Source organism: Sphaerodactylus townsendi, linkage group LG11 (assembly GCF_021028975.2).
Source record: "Sphaerodactylus townsendi isolate TG3544 linkage group LG11, MPM_Stown_v2.3, whole genome shotgun sequence".
In the NCBI taxonomy this organism is placed as follows: domain Eukaryota; kingdom Metazoa; phylum Chordata; class Lepidosauria; order Squamata; family Sphaerodactylidae; genus Sphaerodactylus; species Sphaerodactylus townsendi.
The window spans coordinates 34,566,379-34,580,909 of NC_059435.1; the positions used below are offsets into that span (position 1 = coordinate 34,566,379).

At 39.7% G+C, this 14,531-nt stretch overlaps 1 protein-coding gene across 4 annotated transcripts in view; it reads right to left on the bottom strand.

Moving 5' to 3' along the window:
• Nucleotides 1-14,531, bottom strand: part of RARB (retinoic acid receptor beta) — a 400,206-nt gene that overhangs the window by 128,660 nt on the left and 257,015 nt on the right. Inside the window, exon 1 of one of the 4 annotated variants that reach the window (XM_048511370.1) lies at nucleotides 9,093-9,738. The exons of the other annotated variants lie outside the window; for them this stretch is intronic. Coding sequence (XP_048367327.1) covers nucleotides 9,093-9,447 — 355 coding nt within the window. The 5' untranslated portion in view covers nucleotides 9,448-9,738. Of the gene's footprint in view, nucleotides 1-9,092; nucleotides 9,739-14,531 lie in introns of those variants that run through there. 4 annotated transcript variants of the gene reach the window in all.

Here is a 14,531-nt window from a genome sequence, read left to right on the forward strand (position 1 = left end):
TAGGTGGTGAAAGTAGCTGAAGTAATGTAATGCAGAAGTATTGCGCACACAAAATAAGCAAGCAAATGAAAACAAAGAGACAAACATTCTACAATTGTATAGTCCAGGGGTAGGGAACCTTTTACACTCAAAGAGCCATTTGGACCCGTTTTCCACAGGAAAAGAAAACACTTGGAGCCGCAAATAATTTTTGACATTTAAAATAAAGATAATACTATATATATTGGGGGGTTTTACCTTTTACTCCGCTCATTCTGAGAAGCGCATGGATGCGCCCGCCCTGCTGCCTGCAGGGCGGGCAAGGATGAAGCCGGCAGCTCGGTCTCGCCGGTCGCAGGGAAAGCGCCTGCTCTAACGGGGCGGGCAAGAGGAGAAGCCCACGGTGCGGCCCAGCCGACCGCGGGCAGTTGGTGCGCCCGCCCTGCTGCCTGCAGGGCAGGCAAGGATGGGGCCGGCGGCTCGGCTCATGGAGCCACAATGCAAGGGCAGAAGAGCCGCATGCGGCTCTCGAGCCGCAGGTTCCCTACCCCTGGTATAGTCCATCAAAATTCTATTCAAACAAGACAGAAGTTAGTTCTTAAGTTCCTAGTGCTAGTACGAAAAAACAGTTACAAGATACATCACCAGTAGTATTCATCGATCATATCTGTTACCACACACAACACATGAAAATGCCTAATGCTACTTTGTATATCAAGGTCATTATTCCGAAGGTAGTTTTGTCGGTCTGCAGTAGAACAGCTAGAATTGAGTCTAGTAGCATCTTATAGACCAACAAGATTTGCGGATATAAGCTTCTCAGAATCTGTGTGTCTCATATCTGAAGAAGGGAGTATTGACTCTATAAAGCTTATACCTCAAAAATCTCATTGGTCTGTTGGACTAACAAGGTTGGTTGGTCTTGTCTACTCTGGATGATCTGTTGGACTAACAAGGTTGATTGGTATTGTCTACTCTGGATGATGGTGGCTTTCTAGGGTCTCATATTGAAGTATTTCACATCACCTACTATGAGAACCTTTTAACTGAATATTCCAAGGGGCCTTATGTTCAAAATACCAGTAAGTCACAGATTTTTCCTGTTAAGAGTTGATGCGGATCATCAAGAAATGTTTACATACTTCTATACACATCCTATCCAAGGTAATAAAGGAGGAAGCAGCAGTGGGCCAAATATCTCTTCTAATTGTCGAAGGCTTTCACGGCCAGAATCACTGGGATGTTGTGTGATTTCTGGGGTGTACGGCCGTGTTCTAGTAACATTTTCTCCTGACGTTTCACCTCCATTACTCCACTACTGCCAGTATACCTTGGAATTCTGGAGAACCTCTTAATGTAAAAGACATTATGAATACTTATAAGGAACTAATTATTTTGAATGCTTATAGGAGCCATAAGAAAAATATTCCATTGGCACTATTTGCTGCTATTAATAAAACTGCACAAAGAATATACTTTTAAGGAACGAATTACTTTGAATGCTTATAGGAGCCATAGGAAAAATATTCCACTGACACTATTTGCTGTTATTAATAAAACTGCACAAGCTCCTTACCGTATGAAAGTTTCTAAGATTCACCTGAATTTAACATTTCACATCAAACACAATGGTAAAGAACAGAGTCCACCTCCACTACCAACTATTTGATATAGATGTAGATTTTGTTGAACTGGAAACTGACACTCCTTATGCCTGGCCACTTTTCTTTGAGTCATCCTATTAGCCCGCGTACTCAGAAACAACTCTATGCCAACAACTAATACAATAACCAAACATTATCTACTCAAAGATACCTCATTTGAACTTCTTTGCCATTTGAAGTGATTTTATTTTTCATCTTTAGATATAATGTTATACTTGCACAACTTGGGAGGGGGGAGGTATTGCCCCCTGTCTAGGCTGCAGTCTCAATCCACATAGGGCCCTCCACGGCTGCTTTATATAGACAAACAACATGTCTGGTGTTTCAATCATGGGTCTGAATCCCACAGAAAAATGCTGCCAGTAGGATTTCCTCATGCCCCCCCACCCTGCCCGGGAGCCTACGCAATAAAATTATCTGCCTGGGAACAGCAGATTCTGAGGAATAACATGAGGGGATTGCTGGAGGTCTGCAGTGGACATCGCCCCCCTTTTCCATCAATGGAAATTTTCTGCTGTATCCAACCCATGGAATTCCAGTGTAACATATAGGTTGACCATAGCCTCCATGGGATCCTACCCGAACCTAACACAAACATATAACTTGATATTTCCTATGGAGCTGCAGGATGTCCAGGGTTCTGTAATTTTGGTCCTCTAACTGTGCCACACATACACACACGCCCTAGCTTTTAGCAGTTCTGATTTTGGCTCCTAGTCTTCAAAAGGAATTAAGCTTTGAAGATTCATGCCATATGGGATAAGAAGGTGTTTAGGTGCTGTAAAAATATCCCTACCTAAAATAACTGTAATGCTCAAAAGTAAACATTATTGTTCAGATATTCAAAGTGGCCGCTCAGCTGCCCAGCAATTTGTAAACTAGGTATGTGGAGCTGCAAAAAATCACATGCCTTCAATTTTGATACCTGGGATTTACTTAGCGTCCAGAAAACTGGAAAATTCTGTTTGGCTTAAGGAACATCCAGAAGGCTGAATATTTTACAATGATACAGAACTGAGTGGCTGATAAACACTTTCTTGTCTTGATGCATGCATTCAAAACTCAAAACAGTATAGAAAAACAAAGCCAAGTCTAGAATACATGATTGCCCCTATAAATTTCAATAGAATTAGGTGATCTTCCCTTGTCCCTTCTGAAACACTTTTCATTCCAGGCGTTTGTGCAGCAAGATATCCTTTAAAGAGCATTAGAGAAAATGTGATTGTAAAAGAACCATAATTGGCAAGGAAGCAGCATGTGGAACTTTAATTTTATTTTAATTGACTGGATTTCAGCTTAGCTTGGCAATATTCCTGCAGTTTTTCTTCTCGTGCTAGATAATATTCAAATAGACTCCTATAGACAAGGTTTTGCCTGACATCTTTTTTTCCCTTATTCTTTCACTTCAATTTTTTTCTACCATGGTTTAAAAGAATATATGTACTGGATTACAGATACAGGACAAGACCTGGAAAAGAATCTACCACCTGCCACTGGAGAGTTATCACTTATTAAATGTTTGCCTTTCATAGTGAAAAATTTGCACCTTTTGAGAATGCTTGCGGCACTATCTTAAGTCCTGCCTTGCCTAGAATACTGGACTGCCATCATGTTGCCTGGATCTGAATTTTAAGAATATCACTGATCCTCAGAGAATTTCAGACTTGGACAGCATCTTCATTTACTCCCCCGACTATGGTAAGGGGCATTTTGCTGATCTCTTCTTAAACAGGCCACATGATTCATTCTATTTGGCTTAATAACATTTTTTTGAATGCAAAACACAGGTCAGGCTATATGTAGACTAATCCTTAGGATATAAAGAGAACTGAAGTACTTTGAAAGTAACAGTTTGAAGTGGCTGAAATAAATATGGTACCCCAAAAGAGAGGCTGCAACACATCAAGATGTAGTCACCCAGATAAGATTTAATTTTCTGCTGCTTAAAAATCACTATTCCAAACCTATCACCTGTTTTCATGCAAAGACTCACAAAATAGCCAGTAAATATGCTGCTCAGAGCCATTTACTAATAGGCACACATTTTCCAAAAGTACAAAGCAAGAGGCAAACTACACTTCTTCACTTATTTACACTAGTTTGCCCATGTTCCCCAGAGTCACACAGCAGCTGTGGAGGTATGGCTTTAAAAGGAGGAGATCTCAAACTGGTTTGGAACAGCATCATAGGAGCAGGAAGGAGTCCTGCTTCCTCCTCCAGCAGTTTTCTTCCATGAAAACCAAGCGGGAAAGAGATTTTTGTTTTGCTTATTTTGCTGCTCTACAGAATAAGCCTTCCCTGCACAGCAGTGCCCACCACCCACAAGTCATTCCAAGTCTGTTGGTGCTATTTTTAATCTTTTAGAAATACTTCCTAAAGCCGCTGTGTGGATGCGAGAAATGTGGATAAACTAGTGTAAAACTGCTCTGGGCCAGCTTTGCCAGGAAAGGTGCAGAGTAGAAATCAAATCAGATAAAAAAATAAAGAGGTGAAAAACATATGACACAGTTTACCTCTAAGCCCTGCTTACACATCTGCATTGCTTTGGCTGTTTTTGTGTTATCTGAAGGCATGCACTGTTGGGTGTTTTGACTTCTCTTCCTGCAATAACAGGGAACACTGGGAATAAAACCTAGCACAAAGACTGGTGTGCTGCCATCCTTAACTGCTGCATGGGACTGAGTGTCCATTTCCATATAAAGTCTGGAAGATTAAAAAAACAGAAGGTGGGACATCATTCCCCATCACGTAATATAACTTTACACCATTTGAACTTAATGTACCCAGCATTTCCACATTCTGGCTCTCATACTATCATAATACCCACTGGATATTTCAAGGCTTTTTCTCTTCTAAACCTCCTATTAGAAGCTGAAATTCTCACTGAAACTAATTTATATGAATACTTCCAGTGATTCCACTAGAAGAGAACAACTGTACTTGAGGCCATACCAAGTCCTTGAACAAACCTAACAGTATCTTAAATGTATACTCCAATGTTCCACCAATTTTATGCTGGCATGGTTTACATATATTGTAGTATACTGGGAGAGAAGGCAGTAGGGTACAGCCCAACCTTGTCAATTCTTGGAAGCTAAGCAGGGTGGGTACTTGGAAGAGAGACCACCAAGAAATATTCTGCAGAGAGGCAAGGGCAAATCACCTCTGTTTCTTGCTTGCCTTAAAGTCCCTTGATAGGATCACAACATCAGCCGCAACTTGACGGCATTTTTACACACGTACATATAATATATTGCTTCAGTGCATAGCATGAGGTTAAAGAGAAACTAAGCATTGCCATGGAAACAAAGACACAGATGTTAACTGGAACTCAGTGTAACAGCTGTCTAAAATAGAGACATGGAAATATCAGTAACACAGTTGTTATATTGTAAGGCGGGTACATTTCATTACTGGATAGCTCTTCAGCAGAACTGGAATGCTCTGATAAGCAGGAGGGCCAGAAATTTTATATTCAGAGAATCATAGATTCATTGAGGACTATGCGCTCTGTTTATAGTTGTGGTAGAGTATTGATTTTTGTTTGACATTTGATATGCATTTTAATACAAAATTTATAACACAAGCTTTTCAGTTTGAACTCTATCTGCTGTACATGACAAATTCTGGTCTCTTGTTGTTGGTTGCTCTGAAGACAACTGAGGATAGAAACGGCTTGGGAAACAGACCCTTTTTGGGTTATGAATGTAAGGATGACTAATCTTCAGGCTGTAAAACGTACTCTCCGCATACTCAATTTACTAACATAATGCCATACTGGATAAAACTCAGAGGTGCCTGCATGAATTTAGTCAGTTTACAAATGAATTGAGACTGCCGTATCAAACCGGAAGTTCCAGAATATCCACTCTAACTTCATGTTTATCTAGGGAAAAAATGTGACTTTGTGTGTTCTGAAAGGGAGGAGGCCACAAAAAGCAGTGCAGCAGAAACAAATTTTTCTTTGTCATGGAGGGAAATTCAAGAGATTCAGATTGCTCCGCAAGTGCATTAAGTTAGTTTACATCCCAACTAAACAATAGATGCTATTGTGTCTTTTAAGCACATTTATCCCAAATAAACTTTCTTACTAATCACTAAGCTGGGAGTTGGTTAGAAACTTTAAAGAAAGGCAAGATATTTTTTAAAAAATAAATCATCTGCGGCAGACACACAGAGCTTGCGACCAACACCTGCTGCAATTCAATACATAGGAATGTAGACTTCAAGTCATACTCTTCAGCGTATTTGTTTTTATATTCTGACTTGAGATAGGATAATAAATAAGACAATGAATCCCCGAACTGCATATTAGAACAAATGTCATGTGGCTTCTTTGAACCCATGCACTAAGTAAAAACTTACATCGTCTTAACATCACAAACCAACCTGCAGTTTTGCAATGAATTTTACAATTGCAGATTTTATGCATAGCGTGCTTTATATGGGTTTTTATCCTGCAACTTTAATTTAACAAAGGCACACTTGGAAATGTGGTTTATAAAACTCAAGGCGTAATACATCCCATTCATTTCAGTGCAGAAATGTAAGCATGTGATTGTGTCTCTCTCCATTATTAAGATATGGTATTTAAAATGCTTAACATTGGCATGACTGTACTCATTAATATTTACACGAAGGCAACTAAGTACAGCACTCCTTCAGAAATTTTATCATGTCATATCTGTTGAAAAGCTGATGCCACCACCAGAATAGCTGCATATTTCCTTAGAAGATCAATGGAAAGACAGAAGGAATTTGGCCATTAGCCGCATTTTGTTTCCCTTAATTTTTAAAAAATCAGGCTGTAATAAATCCATGTGTCTATCCAAATAATAAAAAATTATTGAAACGTCTATAAAAGTTGTTTTTAGTTCCTCTATTTTTTCTTGTCACTCTTCCAAGAAAGAGTGACAATACTCTAGATCTTACTTTAAGATAAAATAACATGTTTATGTAATCTTAAGGTTAGATTAATTCTCTACTTCAAATCCATTCACTTGAGTTTGGAGTACTGGCCCTAATTTCTTCAGTTAAGAGGAGAGCTTATTGGTAATACTTTAAACTCCAATCCATCATCACGCTGCTCTGTTTCTTTAAGACCACTGTTTTCGTTGGATTCCAACTCATCCTTTAGCACAGTTTGAAGCCACACACTGCGAGCTATGAAGAAATTTTGGATGAATACAGTACTGCTTTCTAAACTCTTAATCACAGAAGAATTAAGGGGGTAAAGTTAAGGACATGATGAACTCTTATGGAAGGATTTTAGTGACTGATTCACCAGTCAGTAGAAATATTGGTGGCATTTAGGGGTGACGTTGTGCCCTTTTCTACATGTACATAATTAATGTACAAGTTATTCCTTTACCATCCTACACTTTGCATCTCTATAAACAAACATTTAAGCTAAGGAATACATCAGTCATTACAGATAGACAATTTTATAACTAAGCTGAAATAAGGCCAACTGACTCTTTTTAATACTCTAGGGAGGCAGCTTTCAATATATTGTGGCTTTCAAAGCCACAAACAACTTAATATAAAAAGAGAAAATACTTTCAGTTGGCATCACCAATTCTCATACATTCCTCTACAAAATTCACATGACAGAATGCACAAATTTATATTTATAAGAATGCACAAATTTAAATTTACATATATCTTAATTTACAACTTCTATTTAATTTACAACTTACAATTTCACTGCACAGCACATGCTACGTTCATAGTTTCCTTATATATATATGAAAATTTAGAGGCATTACAAATTAGCCGTAAATGTTGGAAAATTGTAAAAGTGAACACCAGAAAGAACTTTACTATATATTTATTCAATCTGATATGTCCTTCGACTAGTTTCCCCTTGTGCTATAATCCAACCTTTGTCTTTTATTGTCAGCTCTAAGAAAAATGGCACATTTAATACTTGCTACACACTGATGGCTGACCCAGTGCTTAACTTACTGAGAGAAAAGACAACACATTTTGATTGGTTCAAGTTAATGACAAAGCACAGCAAACGAGCACTAATGCTGGACCAAATTTATCAGCTGCAAATGCTCAAAGCTATTTTATCTACGGGAAGCTTGATCCTGCAAAAAGCCCTTGCTATTAACAAGAAGGTTCTGAGTTTAAGCTATTTTATTTACTAGTATAATAACTTTGGAATACCATATAAAACTTGCTAAAAAGACACTTAACTTCTCCATACTTTACAAAAAGACTTTACTGAAGTTCCTTAATAGTCTGCTGAACCGATACTGTTAAAATGGCTGATCTGTTTTAATAACTGCGTTCTTGTTTTTAACTTTATCCCTGTATTTTCTTTAAAGAGGCAATTGTTAAAAGCATGTAGATGGATTTTGTTAGCAACTGGCTTCCATTTCTAATTGTTCGGGAAACGTTTTGATTTCAGCATTAAGGTATCATGATGCTCCCATCACACATCAAAAAAAAAAAACACGTCTTTCCCTTCCCTTGTGAATTATGTACTCTGAAGAAAGTGAGTAACTGAGATGCCTAGGAATACAATGATAGCAAGCATACTTCTACAGTTAATGGTTCACTGAAGTATCAAAGAGTATGTTAAAACAATTTGATAGATAACCGTAATTTGTCTAAATCAGTGTCAGAGGAAGGAAGCATCCTTCAAGGCTTTTTAACGCAGAGAATCTGGTCCTTGGGATTGGACTGATTCTTGCTGTTTCTCAGGGCTTGAAATGGCACTGTTCAAGGATGCCACTGTTTTCCCACCTACGTTCTCCAGTACTCTATCAAGATCAGATAACAACATAGTAATTTTTTTAAAAAATCTGCTCGGCCAGCACTCTTTTAACAGATCCTGAAAGCGCTGAGATAATTGATGGCAAAACACAAGGGGTGTTCACAGTCAGTTTTCTAGCAAAACAGGGACTTCTAAGAGAAGCAAAGTTTTTAAAAAGGAAAGGTGGCAGCAAGGTCAGAGCAAAGAAATATTGGAGGAGTTGTTTGTTTTAGCGAGAGGGAAGCTTGCAACTCTAAATTGTGTCTATCCCAGTGGCTCAAGCCACCCTGCAGAATACTACCACTTCAAACTTGTTGGCTAGCTACAGGAAGTATGCAATCCAAATTTTAAGTAACAGAACAGCAAGGTGCATGTACATACAGGGAAAGTTTTCCCCTTCCAGGTTGAACATTAAAATAGTAATTACCAGTTCCTTTCTAGCTGCAACGTTATTATACTAAGAATACAGTCCGACAATAAACATTGCAACACACCAAGGCTGGCGGTCACGTTCGTTATTCTGCAAAACATCCGCATTCAATCCACACACGTGCATAACTGTATGGAGGGGGATGCTTCTTTCACCTTCCCCGTTAATCACTTATTGTGGATTTTGTTTTGTTGTTGCATGCAAACAAATAACAGATGAGAAAGAAGCGGAACAAAATAATCGTGGGACCTACATTGAGCACTGCGCCGATGTTGCCACTCAGTTTGTGCCAATCCACTGAAGCATGCTTTCAGAGCCTTCTCCTGGAGCATGCAGGAAGACGGACTTGCAGTGTAGAAATCCAGCATTTGACCAGGGCTTACAGCTAGCACATCCATACAGTCAAACATGATTCCCCCCTCTATAGTATGTCTGCAAAAGTGCCTTCCTCTACGTGTGGAAGGAAAACGGCATAGAAAAGTACATCCAACTCCATCAAACTCTGCCCCTTTTTTTGGCACGCGGACTGTTGGTCTTTTTCCCAGACCAGAATCATGAATTATGACAGGCAACACAGCTAAAAGCCTGTAATTGATCCAAATGATCATTTACCATTTTTTCCAGGCTATGTCTCACCAAGCTCCCAGAATAGGAGGGGAAACAAACAGCATTCCAAGTTTCACTTCTCATCCATCTGGTCCTTAAATCTTTCCCGAAGACTCTGCGCCTTTCCGGTTTTCCTCGAAGAGGGACTATTTGTTGTATCCAGAGAATCGTCCAAGTTTTGCAGAGAAAACGGGCTTTGCTGGGAGCTCTGGATCCCCCTTTGCCAGCGAATAGATTCTTCTGCCTGCGAACAGCTCACTTCCTACTACTTGTGTCACACAGAATGAAAGATTGAATTGCTTAATATATGCGAGTGAACTTTCTATGAACCCTTCCCAGGCTGCTAACCTTCAAATGACCCAACCAGTCTGACATCACCAACTCCCAAGATTCTCACACAGCTTAAAAACTCCCAGCAGCCTTGCAAAATAATGCAGGCAGGCAGGCAGGCAGGCACGGAAGCAGGCATCAGCCAGCGGCCGCATCTATAATGCCAACTTGTTTTTGAAAAGGAAACAGGACTTTTAAAAAATCTGAAAGAATATGACATAGCAGGAAGGGCTGATTCAGAAATCAAAACAGTAAGGGATTTCTTTTATAGCATATATTGCTTACAGCTTACAGGCTCCCCCCCCCCCCCACCTCTTTATCAAATTATTTTCTGTTCCTTTCAAAGATTTCTTCTCTCCTCTGTAGAAACTATCACAAACAAACACTCAGCACTCTGAATTTGCAAACTTTGACATGCACCAGCTCTCTTGTTATGCTTCCACTGTAATGTTTGATAACAACAATTCCAACACAAAACAAAGTTGATTTCCATGACTGATCCACGGTGCACAAAATGCTTGAAACCTATAGTTAAAATTCATTTTGCCGCTATTTGCCGAAGACTGAATTTTGTACTGACCTGAACTTAATTCCTTATTCAGCCCTCTAACTTCCAAGAGCACTTCTAAATACCATTGTGTGCTACAGCTTTCAAGAATACATAGCCATGGCAAAAAGACTTGCACCCAGTCTGCACACAGGATAATGTACGTAGAAGTATTTTATCTATATGCTTGATGCATGGAAAGCACCATATGTGAGGGATCCCCTGGTCTGAGGTTTTGAAGTTCAGAGGGTAGAAAAAGTGCATTCATGGAATAGCAGGATGCCTCTGCCCTCACTCTGAAATTACTCCAGTGCATAGCAGCTGCAAGCATGCTGTTTGTGACAAATCCACAGATGTCTCAGGCAGAGGTGGGATCCAGCAGGTTCTCACAGGTTTCCGTGAGTAGGTTACTAATTATTTGTGTGTGCTAAGAGGGGGTTACTGATTGGTGATTTTGGCCTTAGTTACGCCCCTCCTCTCAGCAGTAGCGCGCAGAACTTAAAGCAGTCTAGCAGGAGGTGCACCGGTGTGCGTGGCAGCCTGTGCCTGCGTGCATTCATTTCCCGCTCAAGGACCGGCGCAGTGGCTGCGTCCTTGCCACAACCCTGCCCAGGATTGCACCGCCCCTGGAATGCCCGGCCACGCCCCCGTCGTGCCCCGCCCAGCCCCATTGGTGCTATGCCACAGTTTGAATCCCACCACCATGGGAACCCGTTACTAACATTTTTGGATCCCACCACTGGTATCAGGGTAAGTCCTAATTCCTATAGTCATATTTTACAGATTGTCCTACTTCGTTCTCACTGTTCATGCAGACTGTGCTTGCAACACTTTAGAAAGCTCAGCAACTCTCATAGTTTCAGTGGTGTGCAACGGTGCCCCTTGTAGATCACATGCAGACAGCCCATGAAATGCTAAATAAAGATCATGCAATATATTTATAATTATAATAAAAGAAACAGAGGAGTGGGAAAGGGTCTCTTGTCTATGCATGGAATGGAGTCACTGTGACTTTGACAACTGCACAAGTTAGAGAATTCTCCTGCTGTGTAATCTCTTCCCTAATCGTAATGTAATAGCACTAAAAGAAGTTCACGACCATAAAATATTTTCTCCTTCCAATGATTCACTTTACATATTCACTTATATCATCATTAGTGCAACATCATATCAGCTAAAATGTTAACTGTGTGACTTTAAGCTAGATCCTACCTTTCAGCCTAACCGACTTCACAGTGTTGAAACTATAAAAGCACAATAGGCCTATATACACTGCTCTAAGAAACAACAGGCATGAAGCATAAACATTTTTGCCACTCACTATCCAAAAAGTCCCTCACTTGATTGCATGCATTCCATGCAGTAGGCTCAGAGGAGCTCCAATCTCGTCGTACTGTACATGTAGCTAACAATATTTTTATATCTCTGCAATAAAATTCCAAACAACATAAATAATGCTGCCCCAAAATTACTTCCTTAGATTTCTCATTCCCACTAAACTTGGAAGAAGTACAAAGAATCCATATTACGTATGTCTAGGAATGTACTACTCCTAGATGTAAGTAATACGGATTTTTTGTATTCACTTCAGAAAGAAAGAGGCTGGATCATTTTCATGAATTTGTGTTGCAGGTGATCAACCTGGGTAGGGGTCTAAAAGCTCTGGAATGGGAGATAGTCTCCTATGCTAGAGAATTGGGCGTGTCGCTAGAGAGATTACGCTAGAGAGTCACTGGAGTCACTTTCCAGGGCAAAATCTAGTAGTCCTTTCATTGGACTACACCAAGTAAGCCATTGTTATGCAAAACCATAAATAGAAGCCAACTGTGTTTTCTCATGCTGAATGTGATTTCCAACAGCAGAATAGGGTTTTTCACCTTCTTCCTCCTAATGTATACCCAAAACATCCCCCCCCCCACACTCCTCAATGCTGTTCCTAAGAGATAGGGAACCCAAAGGAACAGAATGAGCAGTGAATTTGGGGGCGGGGCGGCGGGGGGTGGTCTGCAATGGAGGAGGAAATCAGCTTCTTCCCTTCTGTCAGCAAAATGCAGTGCTGGATCCCACCCCTCACCTTGAATCCCAGCTCCCAGTATTTTTGATACACAAAATAAGTGAACATGAAGAAAATTCTTGCCCCTGTAAATAATCATTAACTCATGCTTTACATAATATTGAATAAGCTTTTTTGATTTATATTCCACTTTTCTCGACCATAAGAAGTCTCAAGGCAGCTTACAAACTCTTTTCTTTCCTCTCCCCACAACAGACACCTTGTGAGGTAGGTGGGGCTGGGAGAGTTCTCAGAGAACTGTGACTAGCCCAAAGATTCATGTGTAGTAGTCATGTGTAGAAGCAGGGCAATAAATCCAGAAACTTTCCAACCACTACATTTTTTTTGCAGGAAAAAAAATCCATTTCTAAACATGCATTGTTTTTAAAAAAAATAGTTGGTAGCATAATGCATAAAAACAGTACAAATTGAATCTGGCTGTTTCAGGACATAATCTTTTTCACAAACAATGACATGCCTTACTAGTAAACATTTTGTTTACTAAATCTAATTCAAATACATATGTTAAATAATATGTCAGCAAGAAAAAATCTGGGAAAAAAGCAGATGATCCTGTTTCTTCAGCTTTTTTGTGGTTACTACACTGGCTTTTGAATGTTCATGGGAATCAGCTTATGTCAGTGATTGTTCAACTCGACATATAGACAGAAACAAGCTTTACCAATTGGCTGCACAGTGGATATCACAGTCTACAGAGTAAGTATTCTCACAAGAACACATGGCCCTATCTCTCCCAGTACAATAGGCCTGCTATTCATTAAAAGCTCAGTGATTCTACTTGTTCACTGGGTTAACAAAACTTGAATCTCAAACGATTCAACAACATATAAAAAGTTCTTTTTGAAATAGAGATATCTAAAGTGAAAACAAACATCTTTAATAAAAAGCCAGATGTGAACCGTAAAGGCAAAAATGTAAAGAAATGAAAACAAAAACTCATAATTTTTTTCCTATTCAGTCAACTAAATGGAATCTCCTGATTCAGCAGCAGTGTATTCTTGATCAGAAGAAGTTAGGAACTTATCATTTGGGGTATGCATTACCTTCATGGTCTACCTACCAGCTTCCTAGAAACACCTAGCTGTCTGCTGGAGGAAACAGTATGCTAGATGAATTTTCATCTAGTCCTGCAGTATATTTTTATGTTTTCATAACAGAAGACTTACAGTAACCAGCCTATGATCTTTGTAGATATCTTTTAACACCTATTTGGGGGGAAAAACACCTCAGCTGTAAATGTCAGGATACAATGCGACCAATGTTCAACAGTTTTTCAAAGAGCACCTGACCTCATTTTGAAGCCGAAGTATCACTTAGCTGAAATGTAAAGAGTAAATCATACAGTAAATCCCTGCACAACTACCTAAATAGTCCTCTGGGACAGATGAATTGCATCCTATTCTAGGATACTCAAGAAAATCATTTATGCACTCACAAGAATCTCTGTCTGGAAAAATCCAGGAAAAATAGTGAGGCGCCATTAAACTGGAAAGAAGCAAATGTTGTCCCAGTTTCCAAAAAGAGAGAAGGAGGATGCTGGGAACTACAAACCAGCGAGTCTAATTTTGATACCAGGAAACATAGTAGCATGTATGAAGTGTCAGTATGTAATCCTTTGGAAATTTCAACACACATGCTGAGACTGCTTTGTCACATTAAGCTCAGGAATTTGGGACTGTCATGATAACCACAAGTCTGTCTCATGTTGTGATAGATCCAGCATACCAAAAAGGAAATCCACGGGACATTTTTCTACACCATGCAGTTTGCCGTAATCTGACTAGGGAGCTAGAGATCTTTTCATGCTCTGATCATTGAGTTTGCTACCTCATCCTTGAAGGGGCAGTGAACCAATAAGAATGGTCCATTCTTGGAGGTTAATGGATCATGATGGTTTCCAGGCAGCTCTGAAGTGTTTTGAGAGCCTCACCAGTTACTCTGTGGAGGCCCGTGTTAGTATCTATAGGACTGTCGTTTGTCAAACTTTAAATGAAGATTGTCTACTAGTACAATTAAAGAATGGTTCTAAATACAGGCCTGAAGCTGGATGTGTTGTCCAAGAACTCTTGGAGTTGATCCACACGTTTGCAATCTCATGTTTGGATTACTGTGAAACACTTTGCTTTGGGCTGTCC